Source organism: Protobothrops mucrosquamatus, unplaced genomic scaffold (assembly GCF_001527695.2).
Source record: "Protobothrops mucrosquamatus isolate PMUCROS unplaced genomic scaffold, P.Mucros_1.0 scaffold1515, whole genome shotgun sequence".
NCBI classification, from domain to species: Eukaryota; Metazoa; Chordata; class Lepidosauria; order Squamata; family Viperidae; genus Protobothrops; species Protobothrops mucrosquamatus.
This window is the reverse complement of record NW_015387687.1, coordinates 55935-72665: the sequence shown is the minus strand read 5'-3', so window position 1 is coordinate 72665 and position 16731 is coordinate 55935. Positions and strand designations below refer to the sequence as shown.

General features: G+C 36.7%; 1 protein-coding gene across 1 annotated transcript in view; it reads right to left on the bottom strand.

Annotated features, from left to right (window-relative positions):
* Positions 1-5081: 5081 nt before the first annotated feature.
* The window catches only part of FAM3C (family with sequence similarity 3 member C), a 33514-nt gene continuing 21864 nt past the window's right edge, over positions 5082-16731 (bottom strand). The window contains exons 5-10 of the mRNA XM_015822274.2: positions 14015-14138; positions 10662-10720; positions 9039-9089; positions 8574-8658; positions 7187-7313; positions 5082-5924 (exon numbers count right to left, since the gene is read on the bottom strand). Coding sequence (XP_015677760.1) covers positions 5835-5924; positions 7187-7313; positions 8574-8658; positions 9039-9089; positions 10662-10720; positions 14015-14138 — 536 coding nt within the window. The 3' untranslated portion in view covers positions 5082-5834. The remainder of the gene's footprint in view (positions 5925-7186; positions 7314-8573; positions 8659-9038; positions 9090-10661; positions 10721-14014; positions 14139-16731) is intronic.

Here is a 16731-nt window from a genome sequence, read left to right as displayed (position 1 = left end):
GCTTTGTCAGAGTGGTGCTTTATTCTTATAAACTAAATTTTTAAACTTATAAACATGCCAGTTGCCAAGTGTCCAAATACTGATCATGTGGTCATGGGGATGCTGCAATGAGAATGTGAAGAATTGTCATGCCACTTTTTTCAGTGCTGTTGTAACTTTGGTCACTGAATGAATGGTTAAATCGAGGATTACCTCTATCATCTACACAGCAAAGGGAATTATCTTGGTGCAAGATATCCAAAGACAGAATCACTCTTCTGCATCTGTCATATTTCAACTACTTCTTGTAGAAATGGAAAGAGGATGCTTGGTATTGTGTTGGGATGAAGAGAGCTTTTCTTTGTGGTGCATCATTAGGTATTTCTAGTGTTCTTTTGTATGTACATGAAATTCAGGATATAGAATTGCAATTTTAAATATTACTCTGGTTGAATTGAAAGCAATCAATTTACAATTCAGTCCCCAAAATACTGTCTTATGATTTACTTTGATTGTTTGAAATGGAATTTTCTGATGCATAAAGGAGCTTGGTCCCCCCCCCCCCCGAATATACAAACTGTTGGCAAGTTATAACTAGCAATATATGGAAGACTATAGGCCCCATTCTTGGATTACATCCATAGATCGACTTCAGTTCAGCATTTAACACAATCATTCCCCAGCATCTAGTAGAAAAACTGGCCCTTTTAGGCTTAAATACTCCTTTGTGCAACTGGATTCTTGATTTTCTTACAAACAGGGCCCAATGTGTGTGAGCTGGAACAAATATTTCTAACACCATTTTCTTGAGCACAGGTTCTCCTCAAGGCTGCATCCTAAGTCCGCTGCTGTTCACCCTGTTGACCCATGACTGTTGTGCTAGGTTTGCCACCAACCATATTGTGAAGTTTGCAGATGATACAACAGTAGTGGGCTTTATTCATGATGACAATGAGGGTGCTTACTGCAAGGAGGTTGAGGGTTTGGTGAACTGGTGTAAAGAAAACAGCCTAGTTTTAAATACCGGAAAAACCAAAGAGATCATTGTCGATTTCAGAAAAGGCAGGCAGAGCCACACTTCTCTGTACATTAATGATTCACCTGTGGAGATGATTACCAGCATCAAATTCCTGGGTGTGCAGTTAACAAGTAGGCTGGCTTGGTCGTTCATCAGTGAGACACTGGTGAAACGGGCACAGCAGTGCCTGCATTTTCTGCATCGCATGAGAAAAGCACATCTTCCTTCCCCTATCCTTACCACTTTCTACAGAGGGACGATCGAGAGCATCCTGTCATACAGCATCACAGTCTAGTTTAGAAGCATCACTGCTTCAGACAAGAAGGCAGTGCAGAGAGCACGGAGGACATAGCACATAAGCGTTGCTTGAGCAAGGTCCATAAGATTGTCTGGGACACAACACATTCTCTTCATGACCTGTTTTCCTTGTTACCTTTTGGGAGGAGGCTCTGTGGTATCCGAAGCAGAACAACCAGATTCAGTCAGTTTTGTGCCATACAATATTAACCTTGTGAACTCTAAATCTTCCTCCTTCCGTTATGTATTCAAGATGAACAGTGATTAATATTTATGTTACTTATATGTAAGGGTGTAGGTCTATCCATACGTTGTATATAGTATGTTTAAATGTGTCATGTATGTGTACACTTTTGAGAGCAACTAAATTTCATTTTTAATGTGTGCCATTGTGCCCACAGTAAAAAATGACAATAAAGGTTATCTAATATCTAATCTGTTGTATTTTCTGTGATTATGGAAAGTTGTGCACATGCAGTACCTCTTTTAGTTAATTACCCATACCAGGGATTTCTCTTCCTTTCACAGATAGCTATAGAAATATTCCACTGCTTCATGCAAAGATGTTGGCTATTTTTAAAATTTGCCCCTTGATCTGAAGGGAACAGTCATCTGGTTGTGATCTCAATAGGTTGGTTTGGCTTGATTTGCTGTATCTCTGCCTTTGAAGCCTTTCCCCAGCATCAACAATATAAGAATGGATTGAAGAATCCTCTAATTTTACTCCAAAACAGAATGTTTATTAGCTCTCACTGAGCTTGCTTCCCAGCCACTGTTTAATATAAAATCCTAAGCGCAATGAGTTGGCTTATGGTTCTATAAACATTCCAGCAATACCACACAATGTAGTCCAATTCTGCTTGGATTTGTTTTGCATGTTCTCGATTTCAGTGGGTTTGACTCCCAACTAAATGTACATCAGATTGCATCTAACTTCATCACTATGTAGTCTATAAATGATAAACTTAGTTTTCCATTAAATACATTTTCTCGTGAAATGGTAGGCAACTCGTAAAATATTATTTACTGCTTCAGCTACCTCGTTTTATATAAGAACACTGCCCTTCAAAATATGACTTGCATTCACATTAAGGTCTAAGTTCCTTCTACTTAATGCTCTTCAGCCTCTCCAAATTTCTCTCAAAAATATAGAAGCAGCCAGAAAAGCTCAATTTTGTTAAGATTATTTACCAAAAGAGAATTGGGATTCAACAGCACATTTCAAAACATATTGGGAATAATGTGTGTTACTGTTTTTCTCGTTTAAGAACAATTTTTGCTGCTATATTGAGGTTACCTTATTCATTTTGTTGATTCTTTTTGTCAATAAAATATTAACATATATGCTTACTTGCCTTTCTCTACTATTGGAGCTAATTAACAGAAACAGATGGAAGCAAGTTTACAGATAGCTGGTGGCTGGAGATCCCTTTCTCCTGAAAGGTTTATTGCCAATAGCTTTTTGATGTCAATCATTCTTAAAAGTGGAAAGCTACAAAAACTAGCATGACACATATTATCAACAGTATTTTTAATAGCCTTAAGATATGGGAAAATATTTTCTTAAAATTCAAATAATATGGAACATCAGACTGAATTCAACTATAATGGTACCAGAACAATAGAACTGGGTGCTAAGGGACCTGTAACACATTTAAATACTCTTACTTTTCTCAGGCTGAGGAAAGTATATTTTTAGGCAAAGCACCCATTCCCCATGGGTGACCAAATGCACTAAGCAGAGCTGGAGTACAAAATGTGATAGTTAAGAAAACTTTGATTCACAAGAAATAAAAATCCATACATCACAGTATTTGTTCACAATAGCAAGATGATGTTAACCTTGATGGCCCATAGAGTGTAATGTTTCTGTAGCTGTATTTTCTGTGAAGGAGCGTATAGTGCCAATAGTGCCACATTTAAACAAATAATTCTTTCCTGCAGTTCCCCAAGAATGATTTAATCAGCAATATTTTGATTAGGTCAGTTTAGCAGACTAATATTTTGTAATTTAAGTTACAGGTCAATTGATTTTCACCACCTATTGATATTATCATTAGTACTGAGCCATAAGAGAAGGTGGAGAGAGCAGCACTTAATCAGAATATTTTGTTAATTCATGGTTTTGTCACATTTTTACGGCATCTTGAAAATGCTCATCCCTGTGATTGTCTACCCCCCCCAAAAAAAGAAGAAAAAGAAAAAAGCATATACCAAGTACAAGGGGTTCTTCCTGAGCAGATCCAGTTTTTGTTTTTTAAAACTTTATTTAATGAAAAAATATAATACATGGACAAGTGATTTTATTTCAATGAACATAGTTGGAGAATCTGCAAAGGACTTTACAAATAATTGGTCTGACTGTTTCTAATGTACTTATTGCTAAGCTACAGCAAATTAAAGAAAAAGATTAACATGAACAGGTTAAAACAGTAAAGTAGCTCATATTCCAGTCGTGAAATCTTAGCATTGAAAAGCTAGATGTTTCTCTTAAACTACATAAAGTAATTAATCTCCAGTATTGCTTTAATATTTTCAGTGCAAATATTTCATTACTCCAACAATATTAGCTTCTACGCCTAACTTTTTCCCCAATATTTTTTTAAATAGATATTTTAATCATCTCATTTCAGACTGACAATATACATATTGACAGGATCTATCCTGACATCCCAGCAAACATCTATTCATACTTTACTTCTTGCTAAAGTCTCTCTGTAAAGCAGAGATGTCCAAAATGCTTGTTCATTGTTTGAGTTGGAAAACAGAACTTCAAAATGCCACCGTCACCTTTACAAAAAGGAAAAAAGTGACAATCCCAAGAGTCATACTTAATTTTTTCTACAAGAATATTCCCACAAGAGGCATTTTACAGTTTCCCTTCTCCAGATACTTTCTGAAAATGAAGAGAGTGGAAATAATTTTTGCAAGGAATGTGATCTAATGCAGTTCAACGATACCGAAAGAGTGGAAGGCTTCCTGGGCATCCAAAAACTCCCTGTGAACCCCTCTGGATTTTACTCCCTAATGCCATCAGAGGCACCTAGAACTGTAAGCCAGCTGCTATAATTCAATTAACACAATGTTACTATGAAGCAATGTGAATTATTAAAAAGGAGGATCATTGTGCCCTTCCCTGCTGCTGTACATACGACAAGAAAATGGGAAGATGACATTTTTAGGAGTGAACGGTCTAGAGACCTCAAATGCATTCTGTATAAGCACCTGCAAAAATATGATTTAGTGTGGTCTGTCTAGTCCAGGCATGTCAAACTACCGGCCCGCGGGCCAGATGCGTCATGCCAAAACTGCGCCCACCCCATTGCTGGCAATGGGGGAAAAGTCGCGATACGTCACGCAACATCGTGAGTTTAACATGCCTAGTCTAGTCAAATCAGCCAATCTAAACAGTAAAATTTTCACTCTAGTAAAACATGTTCCCAGTGGATTTTCTTTCCCCTACAGTCAAGTCTATCATGCAACTGGGACTATCTGTGAAAGATGTCCAATTGAGGAGTGCCACAACACCAGGTCACCTCCAGGAGGAATTAAGATTTTTTGGTTAAAAAAATTGTAATTTTATACTTCGGGAAAAACAGAGTAACTGCCAACATTGGTTCTTTTTATGATTTAGCAAGACCTCAAGCAGTTCACATGTCTTCTGGATCTCAGGTCTTTAAAAAACTCTAGTTCAACACACACATTTTTCTGCCGTATTAGCAGCTTGCATTGCTAACAAGAAATATGGGGTACAGATGAGTTAACAATTGCAACAGACACAGTGATATACATTTGATTTTAATGAAAAGCATTTAATTGTGCTTTGTAGAGCAGTCCTACATTTTTGTATCAAACATCCACCCCTTCTATCCGAAAGGGGTCACTGAAGAATGTGGTTTTCCAACAGACATAGCATAAAAATAGTTAACTATTTTTTCCTCTAAAATTTACATATCCATCTAAATATATGCAGTCACAGCAATGTTGTAATTGAACAGGATACAACAAAGCCCAGGTTTAGTTCAACTATTCATTGTACATCTCTAATTACTTCTGAGGGTGGTTCTAAAAGACATTTACATACAATAAGTGGCTTTAGAAACAAGGAAGAAAGGGAGAGAGAGAAGGGAGAATAAGAAAGCTCAGAAATAATTGTTCTGTTTGTTTAGGGCTTATTTACAAAAAACAAAAAGAGAGAGAAAAAAAAATCTCTTCAATTTAACAATAAATAAGCCTGACATTTGTTTGTTTTTTTTAAAAAAAAATCATGCACATTTTAAAGTGAAAACATGCCTGGAAATTATTTACATAGGGCACAATCCAGCAGGATAAGTATTTCACATGCCCAGTCAAATGAATTGTTCCAATTTACCATCACTTTGCACAGCTTTTTATGGGCCTTGTGTATCAAGCCATCCTAGTATGATGGAGTTCACACTTGGCCTCTATCTTCCCAAATCCTACAATTTCACAGCAGCAGAAAAGTGCATTTCCCCCTCCACTGTTCTTTTGCATTGTCTGTTTCCAAATTGCAGATTGTTCATTCTAGCTTCTGTGGAATACACCCTTCCATCTCCACAACTTCTGGCCATCCTTCGTACTTGTTGGTGTCCTTGTTGTTTTTAATATGCTGCAAAGAGAAAGCCATTTCAATTGTAAGATGTAAGTATAGTTATTGTTGCACTGAAACACAAGATTTTCTAACTTACAAAAAGCAATATTTTTATTTATGTTGGGTGGTACAAATTCTTATGTCCTGCTACATTTTTCCCAAGGCAAAAATATATGAAAAAGAAAAGTTCCAGAGTAAAGAAAAACAAAAAGCTGTATGAAATATAAGAGCTAGTGCACAACAATGCTCTTAGTCTGAATATTAACATAGAAATCAGTATGAGAATTTTCTGCTATTGTTTTCAAATAACATATTCACAGAATCTACTTATTTTCCTCCTAAGAATCTATAGTGATTGACCACCATTATCATCATCAATGCTAAGGGTTGAGGAAAAGCAATTGGAAAACAATACGAAATATTAGGACTTGCAGATTGAAGTTGATCAAAGTTGAGATTGAAAAGAAATCTATTATTAAACCAATCATGATTGGAGCCCTGGGAGCAATATTTAAAGGACTTCCTTGATATCTGGAAATGTTGATTTTATCAGATTTAAACACTCTAATTTACCAAAAACAATCTTGCTTAGAATTGCCTGTGCTCTTAAATGGTAGCTTAATAATTCTTAGATCCTTTGTTAGGACCTGAACTGTTAAATTTCTACCAATCTTAGACTAACTGTAGATAATCCATACATAATAACATCTGCCTATCCCAGCTTCTTGAGAAGGACTCAATAAGTGGATAAAAATGCCAAATCCAGTCTAAAGATCTGGATGACTGTGGAACCAACCGTAATCATAATACAGTAATAAGTAGTAGTAGAAGTTTCAAACAGAAAAAATGACACCAAAGTAACACATCAGGAATAGAAATATTTAAGATACTCAAAGGGCAGGGGACAAATTAATGTTCACAGTGCGGGGACATTTAAATTTCATTTTCAAAATCTTGATATGACCCTAGGAAGTTCTGAGCAAGGCACTAAGACTGTTCAGTGATCCAGAATAGAAGGGGGAATTGTGATTTTTGAGCACACATCTGCTCATATACCATCTCAGTGCAATTAGATAAAAATGCATTTGATTTAAGCAGAGGTACTCCATATACGACTCCAAAGACTTTTCTTCTTCAAATCCAAATTAACTCAGACCTTCTTCCTAATTCCAATTAAGTATCTTTGCAGTTACTGAAGTGCATCTCCAAGACATGCAATGTATGTTTTGGGGTCAAAAGACACTCCAATATGTCATCTAAATGTTAATGTGAAAACATACCTGTTCAAAAGGGCTTTTAGTTTTGATTCCTTTCCCACCACAGAAGACCCAATTGTCTCTGAAGCCAAGTGTCATGATGGACGTACTCCCCAAATCTGATATTAGTTTCCGTGCCTCTTCAGTAAGCCTTCAACCGAATTTTAAGAATTACTATAGAAATGTACTATTATCTAGAATATAATCTACCAAATTGACTCATATAAACACTTTCCTTAATCTATTGAACTTTTGCCTTTATTGTACAAATATTGTACACTTTCACACATATGCACATTATTCAGCAACCTCTGCTGAATGATGACAACCCAATTCTTGGAAGGACAACATGTCTCCCTCTTTTGCTCTCATCTAATTGTAATCTACTAGACAGCAAATATGACAGCATATTTTTCAAATATTCCTTACAGATTAGCTATATAGCTAGTGATGGATGGAGAAAACAGGAACAATATAAGTAAGAGTTGGGATGGGGGAGGGAGGGGAGGTCATTTTAATGATGACCATAAAAGAGATCAGGACCTCCATGCTTTAATGTTATTGCTCCTCACCGCTGACTGAGTGAAAAGTGTCTGGTCCACCCCTATTTTGACTTGTTTAACCGAACAGCTAATTTTCAATCAATAGCAACAGCTGTTATGTGCATGCAGTGTTATTACCTGTTGCTTGTTTTGTCTTGATTATTTATGGTAATTCTGTCTTGATTATATGTAGTTGCTGCATAATGCAATCATTATTTCACATTTAATTTATTGCTACAGTTACAATTATAAACTATTATTAATCAATCATCACCACAAAAATTCAAAAGCTTTATTTTAATTCTCTTCATTCGTCTCCAGTTTGGGAAAACAGCTAAAACTCACAGCAAGCAATTCTTCAGTTTCAAGCACTAAGATGTGAGATTCAGCCTGCCTACATACTTCAAATTCCAAAAATGGCTACAGGATCCTCAACTGATCACTTAGCAATTACAACTGATTCTCAGCAGTTTGGGGAGTCCAAAGTTACAATTGACCCTCCCCCAAAAATGCTTATGATCCAGTTCTGAACTTCTGATGGCCCAACCCCCTTGATCATGTGACTGCAGTTCAAGCACTTGGCAACAAGTTTGCATTATGTCCCTGGGCAGCATCCCACAGTCACATGACCGTGATTTATGCCATTTTTGACAAAAAAACAGGCTTTACTTCCTCTTTTTGGCAAAAATGTCCCGTAGCAAACAATGGATTGACTTAACAACTGCTGCAAAAAAAGGGTGTAAAATCAGTTCTAGTCATGTGATGACCTGCTTTATGACCACAACTTACAACCATAATGGGCAGGATCCATTAGTCATAAGTCAAGGACTACCTGTACCAAATAAGTATTGTATTTCAAACAGACTTACTTAGTGGCACCATCGTCATATGTTGCCATTAATACAATAGTTCCATCTGCAAAAGTCTTCAGAAATTCAATGAATGGGGCTACATCTACATCAAATGGAAGCACAACATTTAATATTTATTAAATTTATATAGCTGTTCATCTTGCAAAGCAACTAACATGATAACTACCATTAATATAACAAATGCCAAAGGCAAAAAAAGAACATAAATTATATATGACTGCCAAACAGGAAATGCCACCCTATTTTGATTTACAAGACTTTCATTCAAAACTCACATTTTAATTCAAAATATTTAATGCAAAATTGAAAAGCAACATTTGTCAAGTTTTTATTATTAGATTTAGCTTTAATAAACTGGATTTAATTAAGAATAAGCATGCTAATGTCCATTTTAAATAAGTGAACAAGTAAAATAATGTATTAACTACATATTTTATAAAATAAGCACATTTCTGCACTTACCTCCACCCCACATATCAAAGAATTTTGTGTCCAGTACTTCACCTGTTTTGCCTAGCAAAAGGAATAAGACATGGAATGCAATAAATCAACATACACTGTATATGAAGAATATATAAAGATAAAAAGAACTGATCTATATTAATGTGTTCATGATTAAAAGTATAGTCTAGGAACATATGTACTCAAAATCAGATAAGGGCTAATATGGATTTGCTTGTATAGAATAGCAAGTGGTATCATTAAAACATGCTGTATTGGTGACTTGTGCTTGGCAAAATCTTCCAGCTCTTAGTAAGTGGCAAAAGCTGATTAAATATGCTAAAGTGCATTTTTCTATCTTTGTGTACAGTATTGTTGATATTTAGCAAGAGCAAATATTTATCAGGTGTGCTGCCTTTCAGATTCTACAACTGTGTAAATTTGACAAAATAATTATTTCCAAACTTAGGGCAACAATGGAAAGAAATTTAGGACCCAGGACCATTTTGAAAATTAGCACTTTGATCAGCTAATGAAAATGAGAGAGTAGCAGCATTCCCTTTTTGTAGCATTATTTTTAATTTTAATTGACACCCCCTCTTCCTAGTAGCAGATACAAGTTTGGGCCAGAAGAAGCTTCTCACTTCTTGTCAGTTGGTAGCCATTTTATGTTAAATTAATGCTGTTGGCTGTCCTTAATTTCCATGAAAACAAACAAATCAATTAAAGATATTCTACCTATTTTTTTAAAAAAATAAAGATCTAAGTTAAAAAAGAAAGATAAAGATGATTTCTGCTGACTATACAAAGACATCCATAATTTTACTTGCAGAGATTTGTGTTAGTCAAGACTCTCCATCCTTAGCTTCGTTTCTGAGCCTAGTAATAGGCATTGCTACGCTCTGAAATTTCATTTCATTATTCTACTATGAAACAATGCCTAGGAAAGCACACCCTTGGGTATTAAAAATAAACATGGATTTTTGTGTTATCAACAGAGCACCATCCATAAACAAGATAAACACACACTAATCCATGAAGTGGAAAAAAGAGAAATGTGGCAGTGGCAGAAACAGTCAAGAATGAAATATTACATTATAACTCTGAACTGCAATAATTGGATCTATTTATAGAAAAGGAAAATGTGTGTTAGCTTAAAGTGGTCCTGCTTCCATTGAAACACTGGGGGAGGGAAGTGGAACAGTAAAATGACCTAAATCTGTTAGTCTAAGGTTTACGATCATTGGCCTACTTGAGACTAAAATAATCCCCACCCTACCCAGGAGGCATGTCATCTGAACAGCTGAGCTACTTTATGTGGCAGATACAAAGTCCTGGAATGGCATCACAAAAGTGGATTATCTGGAGTTACTACAGATCTTAGATACATCCAGATAAGTTTGGGAAGGGGGGAATTGAAAGGGGGGGGGGACAAAATATGGGATGGATATGCTACCTTGATCCTGTCCACAGTGGCACTGAACCAATCAATTTCAGCAGAGTAGAAAAAACAGGGCACAGAACTGAGAAGGAAAATGGTCACATTTGAGCATCCTTTGGAGAGGCCCTGGACTATGCTCTGTTGTTGAAGAAGATAAATAGGTGCAAAGAGGATGTCTTGGCCAGACATGTACAAACACTTACCATTTACTAGGGCTATATTAATGCCCCTCCCCACGTTGTTTTTAACACCACTCATCAAGCTGAAACAACACAAATGAAGATAATTACAATAAGCTTCTTGTCTTGTTAACTTCTCCTGATTGCACACCATGTAGAGGGTGTGATTCTTGCCAATAATAAAAAATCCACAAGAAATGTGACCACCCTTCTTAGCTGTTAAGGTTTGTTAAATAAAATCTGCACAAAAGTTGTCCCCTCTCTTTACCACTGTCAGTTTAATTATCACCAGGCACGCTTGTAGCATATGAAGAATAGCAGAGCAGATTAGCTTTCAGCTTGAATCAAATCAGCTGAATTACACAATTAAGTCTACTCAGCTATGGAAAACAAGAAATCATAAAACATCTACAGAATTATACATGGGAATCTTCCTAGCCCCTCTCATAGGAAACATCTTGAAATGCAGCAGCAAGTTTGCCACAAATGAGCTAATTGAACCCATGGCCCTTTGTTCCTAAGAAACTAGAACTGTTTTGACTGTTATTTAATTCCTAACTGAAGAAGCTGATTTGCAAGCTGGTATTTCTGGCATCATCCCAGATTATAGTTTATGTACAAAAAATGAAACAAAAGTATGAAGTTCAAAATATACCATTTGTTTAATATCAACAGCGAACAATAAAAATATTGATGTGATCTTGAGGGCTTTGTATAGGAGTTTATACTATTCTTTGACACTTTGCTGCCTTCCTTCTGTGATGAATTACAAGTCTCATCATTCCCAATCATTATGGACATTATAATCCAAACCATAGGGAGAACACTTCATTGGAAAGATCAGAGTTTAGCACACAATGTGATCTCAGCCAAAGGCATTTGAACTAAGCATTTGCAAAGAAAGGAAAGACGCATTTCCAGTGACGTTTAGGATTTACCACAAGAGGGGGACAACACATTGCTTTTAGATTTCTTATTCAAATAATAAACAACTATTCCTGAAGAGTGAGACGGAAAGATAAGGACAATAAAATACCATTCAGTGATTTATCAGAAGAGATTTGAAGTAATATTAACATTTCATACAATTCTGATGGGTTACTTTCACCTAGAGGCAAGTTGTCTAATTTGGCAGCTTCCAGAGCTATGCTGGCTGTGGAATTCTGGAATTTGAAGTCCACACATTAGTCAATGAGATCAACTGAAGTTGGAAAAAATGCCATTCTTTGCCATAGATATTCTTCCATATCTACTTGACTAGGATGGATCCAAAAGAATTCCTAAACTGTGAATATGAGTCTACAAGTAGAGGGAGTTTCTACTTCAAATATCACTTTAAGAATCAATGTAAGCAGAATGTTTAAAGGCTGTCACCATACCTGGCTCACCCAAGGTTAGAAATCATAAACTTTACTTGATAACTACCCTTATTGAATTGTGGGCTACAATGAAAGAACAACCCTGAGCCTTTGACCCTGACATTATGTTGAAATATCTTTGAACCTGACATTATGCTGAAATATCTTTCTGATAAAGCAGGAGTTTGTGTTTTAATCGAAACAAAAATCAAAATAAAAGACCTCAATTAGATGTGCAAGACAGATTTTTTGTGTGTATCTCTGAAAACCATCTTTATAGGTCAGGATACTGAAAAAGAAAAACCACTAATCAAAGACCCTCAGAGGAAGAATGGAGGCATCCTCTTAAGACTGTGAATTAAGTCTAGTCCTTTATGGCCAACTGCTAAGAGAGAAATAAGGCCAGTTGATAAAGAAGATGTAAAAACCCTGTCTTAGGGGATTTTTCAAACAAACTACAAAAGATTGCATGCTGCCTTGAAAGCAAATATTGGATATATATTTTAATTAGGTCAGGCCAATATATTCTGCATTAGGAAGGAAGTGATGAAAACTCTGCCACTGATCCTTAGGGCATAATGAGAAAAATGTTACTATATTGTTATAAATGATTTTTCATATTATCAAATCACCCTGAATGATGCACAACCATTTATTCAAAATGATTGTTCAGAAAAATTCTAGAACATTCCATTCAATATTTCAATTCTGATAATCTGGATAACCTGGGCATGGTTTGACAGTATTCTAGAAACTTTTCTGAACAGAAAATTATTTGTGGTATTTCAGAATGGCCTGATTCCCCGAAAACATGACTTCTGGATGGTTCCAGAAAACTTCTGGAAACTGCTAGATCACTCTGGAATGGCCATATCACTATGGGTTGGAAAGAGAACCAAAGGTTCCAGAGTTTTCCTGAATATTGTCTCTCTGCTATAGAATAGATTGAAAAACCTATCATTAAACATCTTCTGAGTTCAAGGACATATACATTGGTTTCACTCATTTTACATTATTTACACAAAATAATGCCATGAGGGAGCATCTGCCCTACAAGACAGACCAGACTAATGCCAACCACTTTTATTATAATTGCTATAGTAACAGAATCTTACAAGTCTGAATGTGTTGAATCCCCTTCTTTTATCTTTATGCGAACTAGGGAGGGGCTTGTCAAGTTATTTTCTTGGGAAGGTGTCAAACCCTTCTTATCTAACTGTTGACTTTAGTAGTAGCTCTTTCAGGACATTCCTTGTGCTGCCTATAAGTAGACAATAACAGACACAGCAACATCCAACAGCTATGGACTCATTGAGGATTTGAACATGGATTACTACCAGTGTGATCATAATCCTTTGCTCTAATCACTACACTATGGCATACCATTTAGCAATAAAATCTAATCTGTTTCATGACTATCTGCAATGAAAATAGTCATATCCATTACAACACTGTGTCACAGTATGATCCAAGGAGCAGTTCATAATCATTGAAGTAAAATTATGCCAATCCTGTTAAATAGGAAGACTTTAAATTAATTATAATATATCTTGACATTTTTATCATTCTCTTGTATATTTTACCACAGGAGATTATTTGGTGATAGTTTGGAATACTTTAGCACATAATTGGAAATACACCACATACACATACCCCACAAAAAATAACCATGACAATCTTTGATAAAGTTTTAATAATCTTTTCAAGATTTCCCTGGAAGTCATTTAGTAAGAAAATCTGTATTTTATGTTTACACTATATAGAACAATATCCAAAGCTGTTAATAAGATACAAAGATATAATACTGAAAAAATAGAATTCAAAAAGAAAACAACAGAATAATTAAAATCACCATAATCAAGCCAATCAAAACTGTAGTAGAGTTTACATTAAAAGAAAAAAAATTAAACGACCCATGGAGACCTTAGGATGCAGGCAAGATAGAATGGGAGAAGATGCAGGTTTTGATATCTATATATCCCCCTACATCTCTAGTTAAAGAAATTGGTTCATACATACACATTGTCTTCTACACATATTTTAGGTCCAACAACGTTGGCTGCTCCACTTGCCATTTTGAAAGCAAAATGATTTGCTGGACATGATTTTGTCGTTCCACATTTATACCTTGGAGGCTTTGTAGCTTTTGGGAAAGAAGGGAATATATTTTAATTTAAGGAATGCAATAAAAATTCAAAATAAAAAGAATATACAACAAAGAGAAAAAGATATAGAATAGAGCTGGAAGGGACCTTGGGGGTCTTCTAGTCCAGCCCCCTGCTCAAGCAGGAGAACCTATACCATCTCAGACAAGTGATTGTCTAGCCTCTTTTTAAAAATCTCCAGTGATGGTGCACCCACGATTTCTGAAGGCAAGGTGTTCCCCTGGTTAATTGTCCTCACTGTCAGGAAGTTTCTCCTTAATTCCAGGTTGCTTCTCTCTCTGATCAGTTTTCAACCATTTTATTTGTCCTGCCCTCTGGTGCTTTGGTGAATAACGTGACCCCCTTTTCTTTGTGGCAGCCCCTCAAATACTGGAATACTGCTATCATGTCTGCCCTATTTCTTCTTTTCTTTAGACTAGCCAAACCCAAGTCCTGCAGCCGTTCTTCGTATGCTTTAGACTCCAGGCCTTTGATCATCTTAGTTGCTCTTCTCTGAATTTTTTTCAAATTCTCAACATCTTTTTTTAGTACAGTGACCAAAATTGGCTGCAGTATTCCAGCTGTGGTCTTACTAGGGTTTTATAAAGTGGTACTAATACCTCGCGTGATCTTGATTCTATGCCTCTGTTTATACAACCCAGGATTATATTAGCTTTTTTGGCTGCTGCTGCACACTGCTGGCTCATGTTTAAGTAATCATCCATAAGAACTCCAAGGTCTCTCTCAGAGTTACTGTTTTTAAGCCAGGTCTTCCCCAATCTGTACTTGTATCTTTAATTTTTCCTGCCTAAATGTAAAACTTTGCTTTTCTCCACACTGAAACTCATTTTGTTGGATAGGGCCTATTGTTCAAGTTTGTCAAGATCTTTTTGGATCTTTAGTTGGTCTTCTAGGGTGTTGGCTACTCCTGCCAGTTTGGTGTCATATAATTGCAGACATTGTAAAATAAAAGCAAAGGACATAAAAGTAAAATGCAAGTAAGTTGCATATGGTGTTTGAAACTCAGGAAAAGCATTTCATGCCATAGTCATTTGATTTGCAGAATGCAATCTGGAACAAAATTGTGTACAATATATTTACCTTAGATTATGTGCAGGTGCACAATAACCTTACATTGAATTAGTGGTTGTAAGGTTTTATCTTTTTTTCCTCAAACAGGTCAGTGCATGCATACACTTCCATTAGAAATCCAAGCTTGCATTGAACAGATCAAGCCAAAGAATAAAGAGCATGAATTAACCTGGCCTTATGAATTGGGATGAATACATGGAAGTGAAGGAGTGGATTTAATTATGAAAGCACTGAAATGAATGTCACAAAAAATGAATCAGTGTTATGTAGGTTCTTGTGGGTTCATATGAAAGTAGGAATCTATAAGTTAGTGATAGCTGCATGTTTGGTCTAGAACAGCGCTTCTCAACCTATGGGTCGCGACCCCATTTGGGGTCGATCGACCATTTCACGGGTGTCGCCAAGCAAGGCTGTCCGCCATTTTTTTCCCCTTTTCCGGCAGGTGCCTTACCTCCCTTGAGCTGGGCCAGCTGGTGGTCGACCTGCTCCGTCTCTGCCGCTTGCCAGCTACGCCTCGGCCGGCACAGGGGGCAGAACCACGCATGCGCGGCGCTCCCGGGCAGGGAAAGTCCTCAACTTACGACCGGTTGGGTAGTCCTCGACTTACAACCGGTTTAGTCCTCGACTTACGACCGGTTGGGGGTCGCGGCATTAAAAAGGTTGAGAACCACTGATCTAGAAGTTAGGGCAGGCTAGAAGTTAGGGCAGGCTAGAAAGCAAGAGACCATGAGTTCAAGTGATGCCTTAGCCATGAAAGGCTGTCGCTCTCTCTCTCTCAGCCCAACTCACTGAACAGCATTGTTGATATAGCGAAAAAAGGAGGAAGTAGGATTAGATATTGGTATGTTTGCTGCCTTATTTGTAAAAATAATAAAGATGGGATATAAACAAACAAACAAAAAAGAATAAATGTTATGTTCTAATGGATGATAATAAATAAGGAACGAGATATGAATTCTTGGAAGAACTGTGAAACATTCTGAATCCAGGGGAGCAAATTATTCTGTTATGTGACATGAACAGGTAAGTGGAAATGAAATGCGAATAGAGAAAAGAGCTTTGGGTAAAAATAATGAGAATAATGACTGCTTGGTGAATCTTTATTAAGAAAGTGATCTTTTTCAAATGCGTGGTTTAAGCCAGACATGTCAAACTCGCGATGTCACGTGACGTCGTGCAACGTATCGGGACGGTTTTGCCATTGCCAGCAGTGGGGTGGGCGCGGCTTCCGGATGACACATCTGGCCACGGGCCGGCAGTTTGACACCCCTGGTTTAAGCATACGCCTATTCATAAATACATATTTATTTATTTATTTATTATTTCAATTTATATCCCGCCCTTCTCCCGAAGGACTCAGGGCGGCTCACAACATTATTAAAACAAAGAAAGACCCACACACCCCACCGAATAAAACCAAATTAAAACCAAAATTTTTGTGTTGTGATAATTAAAATTTCTAAAAAACCCAGTTTAAAAATCCTCCCTAGGCCAGGCCCG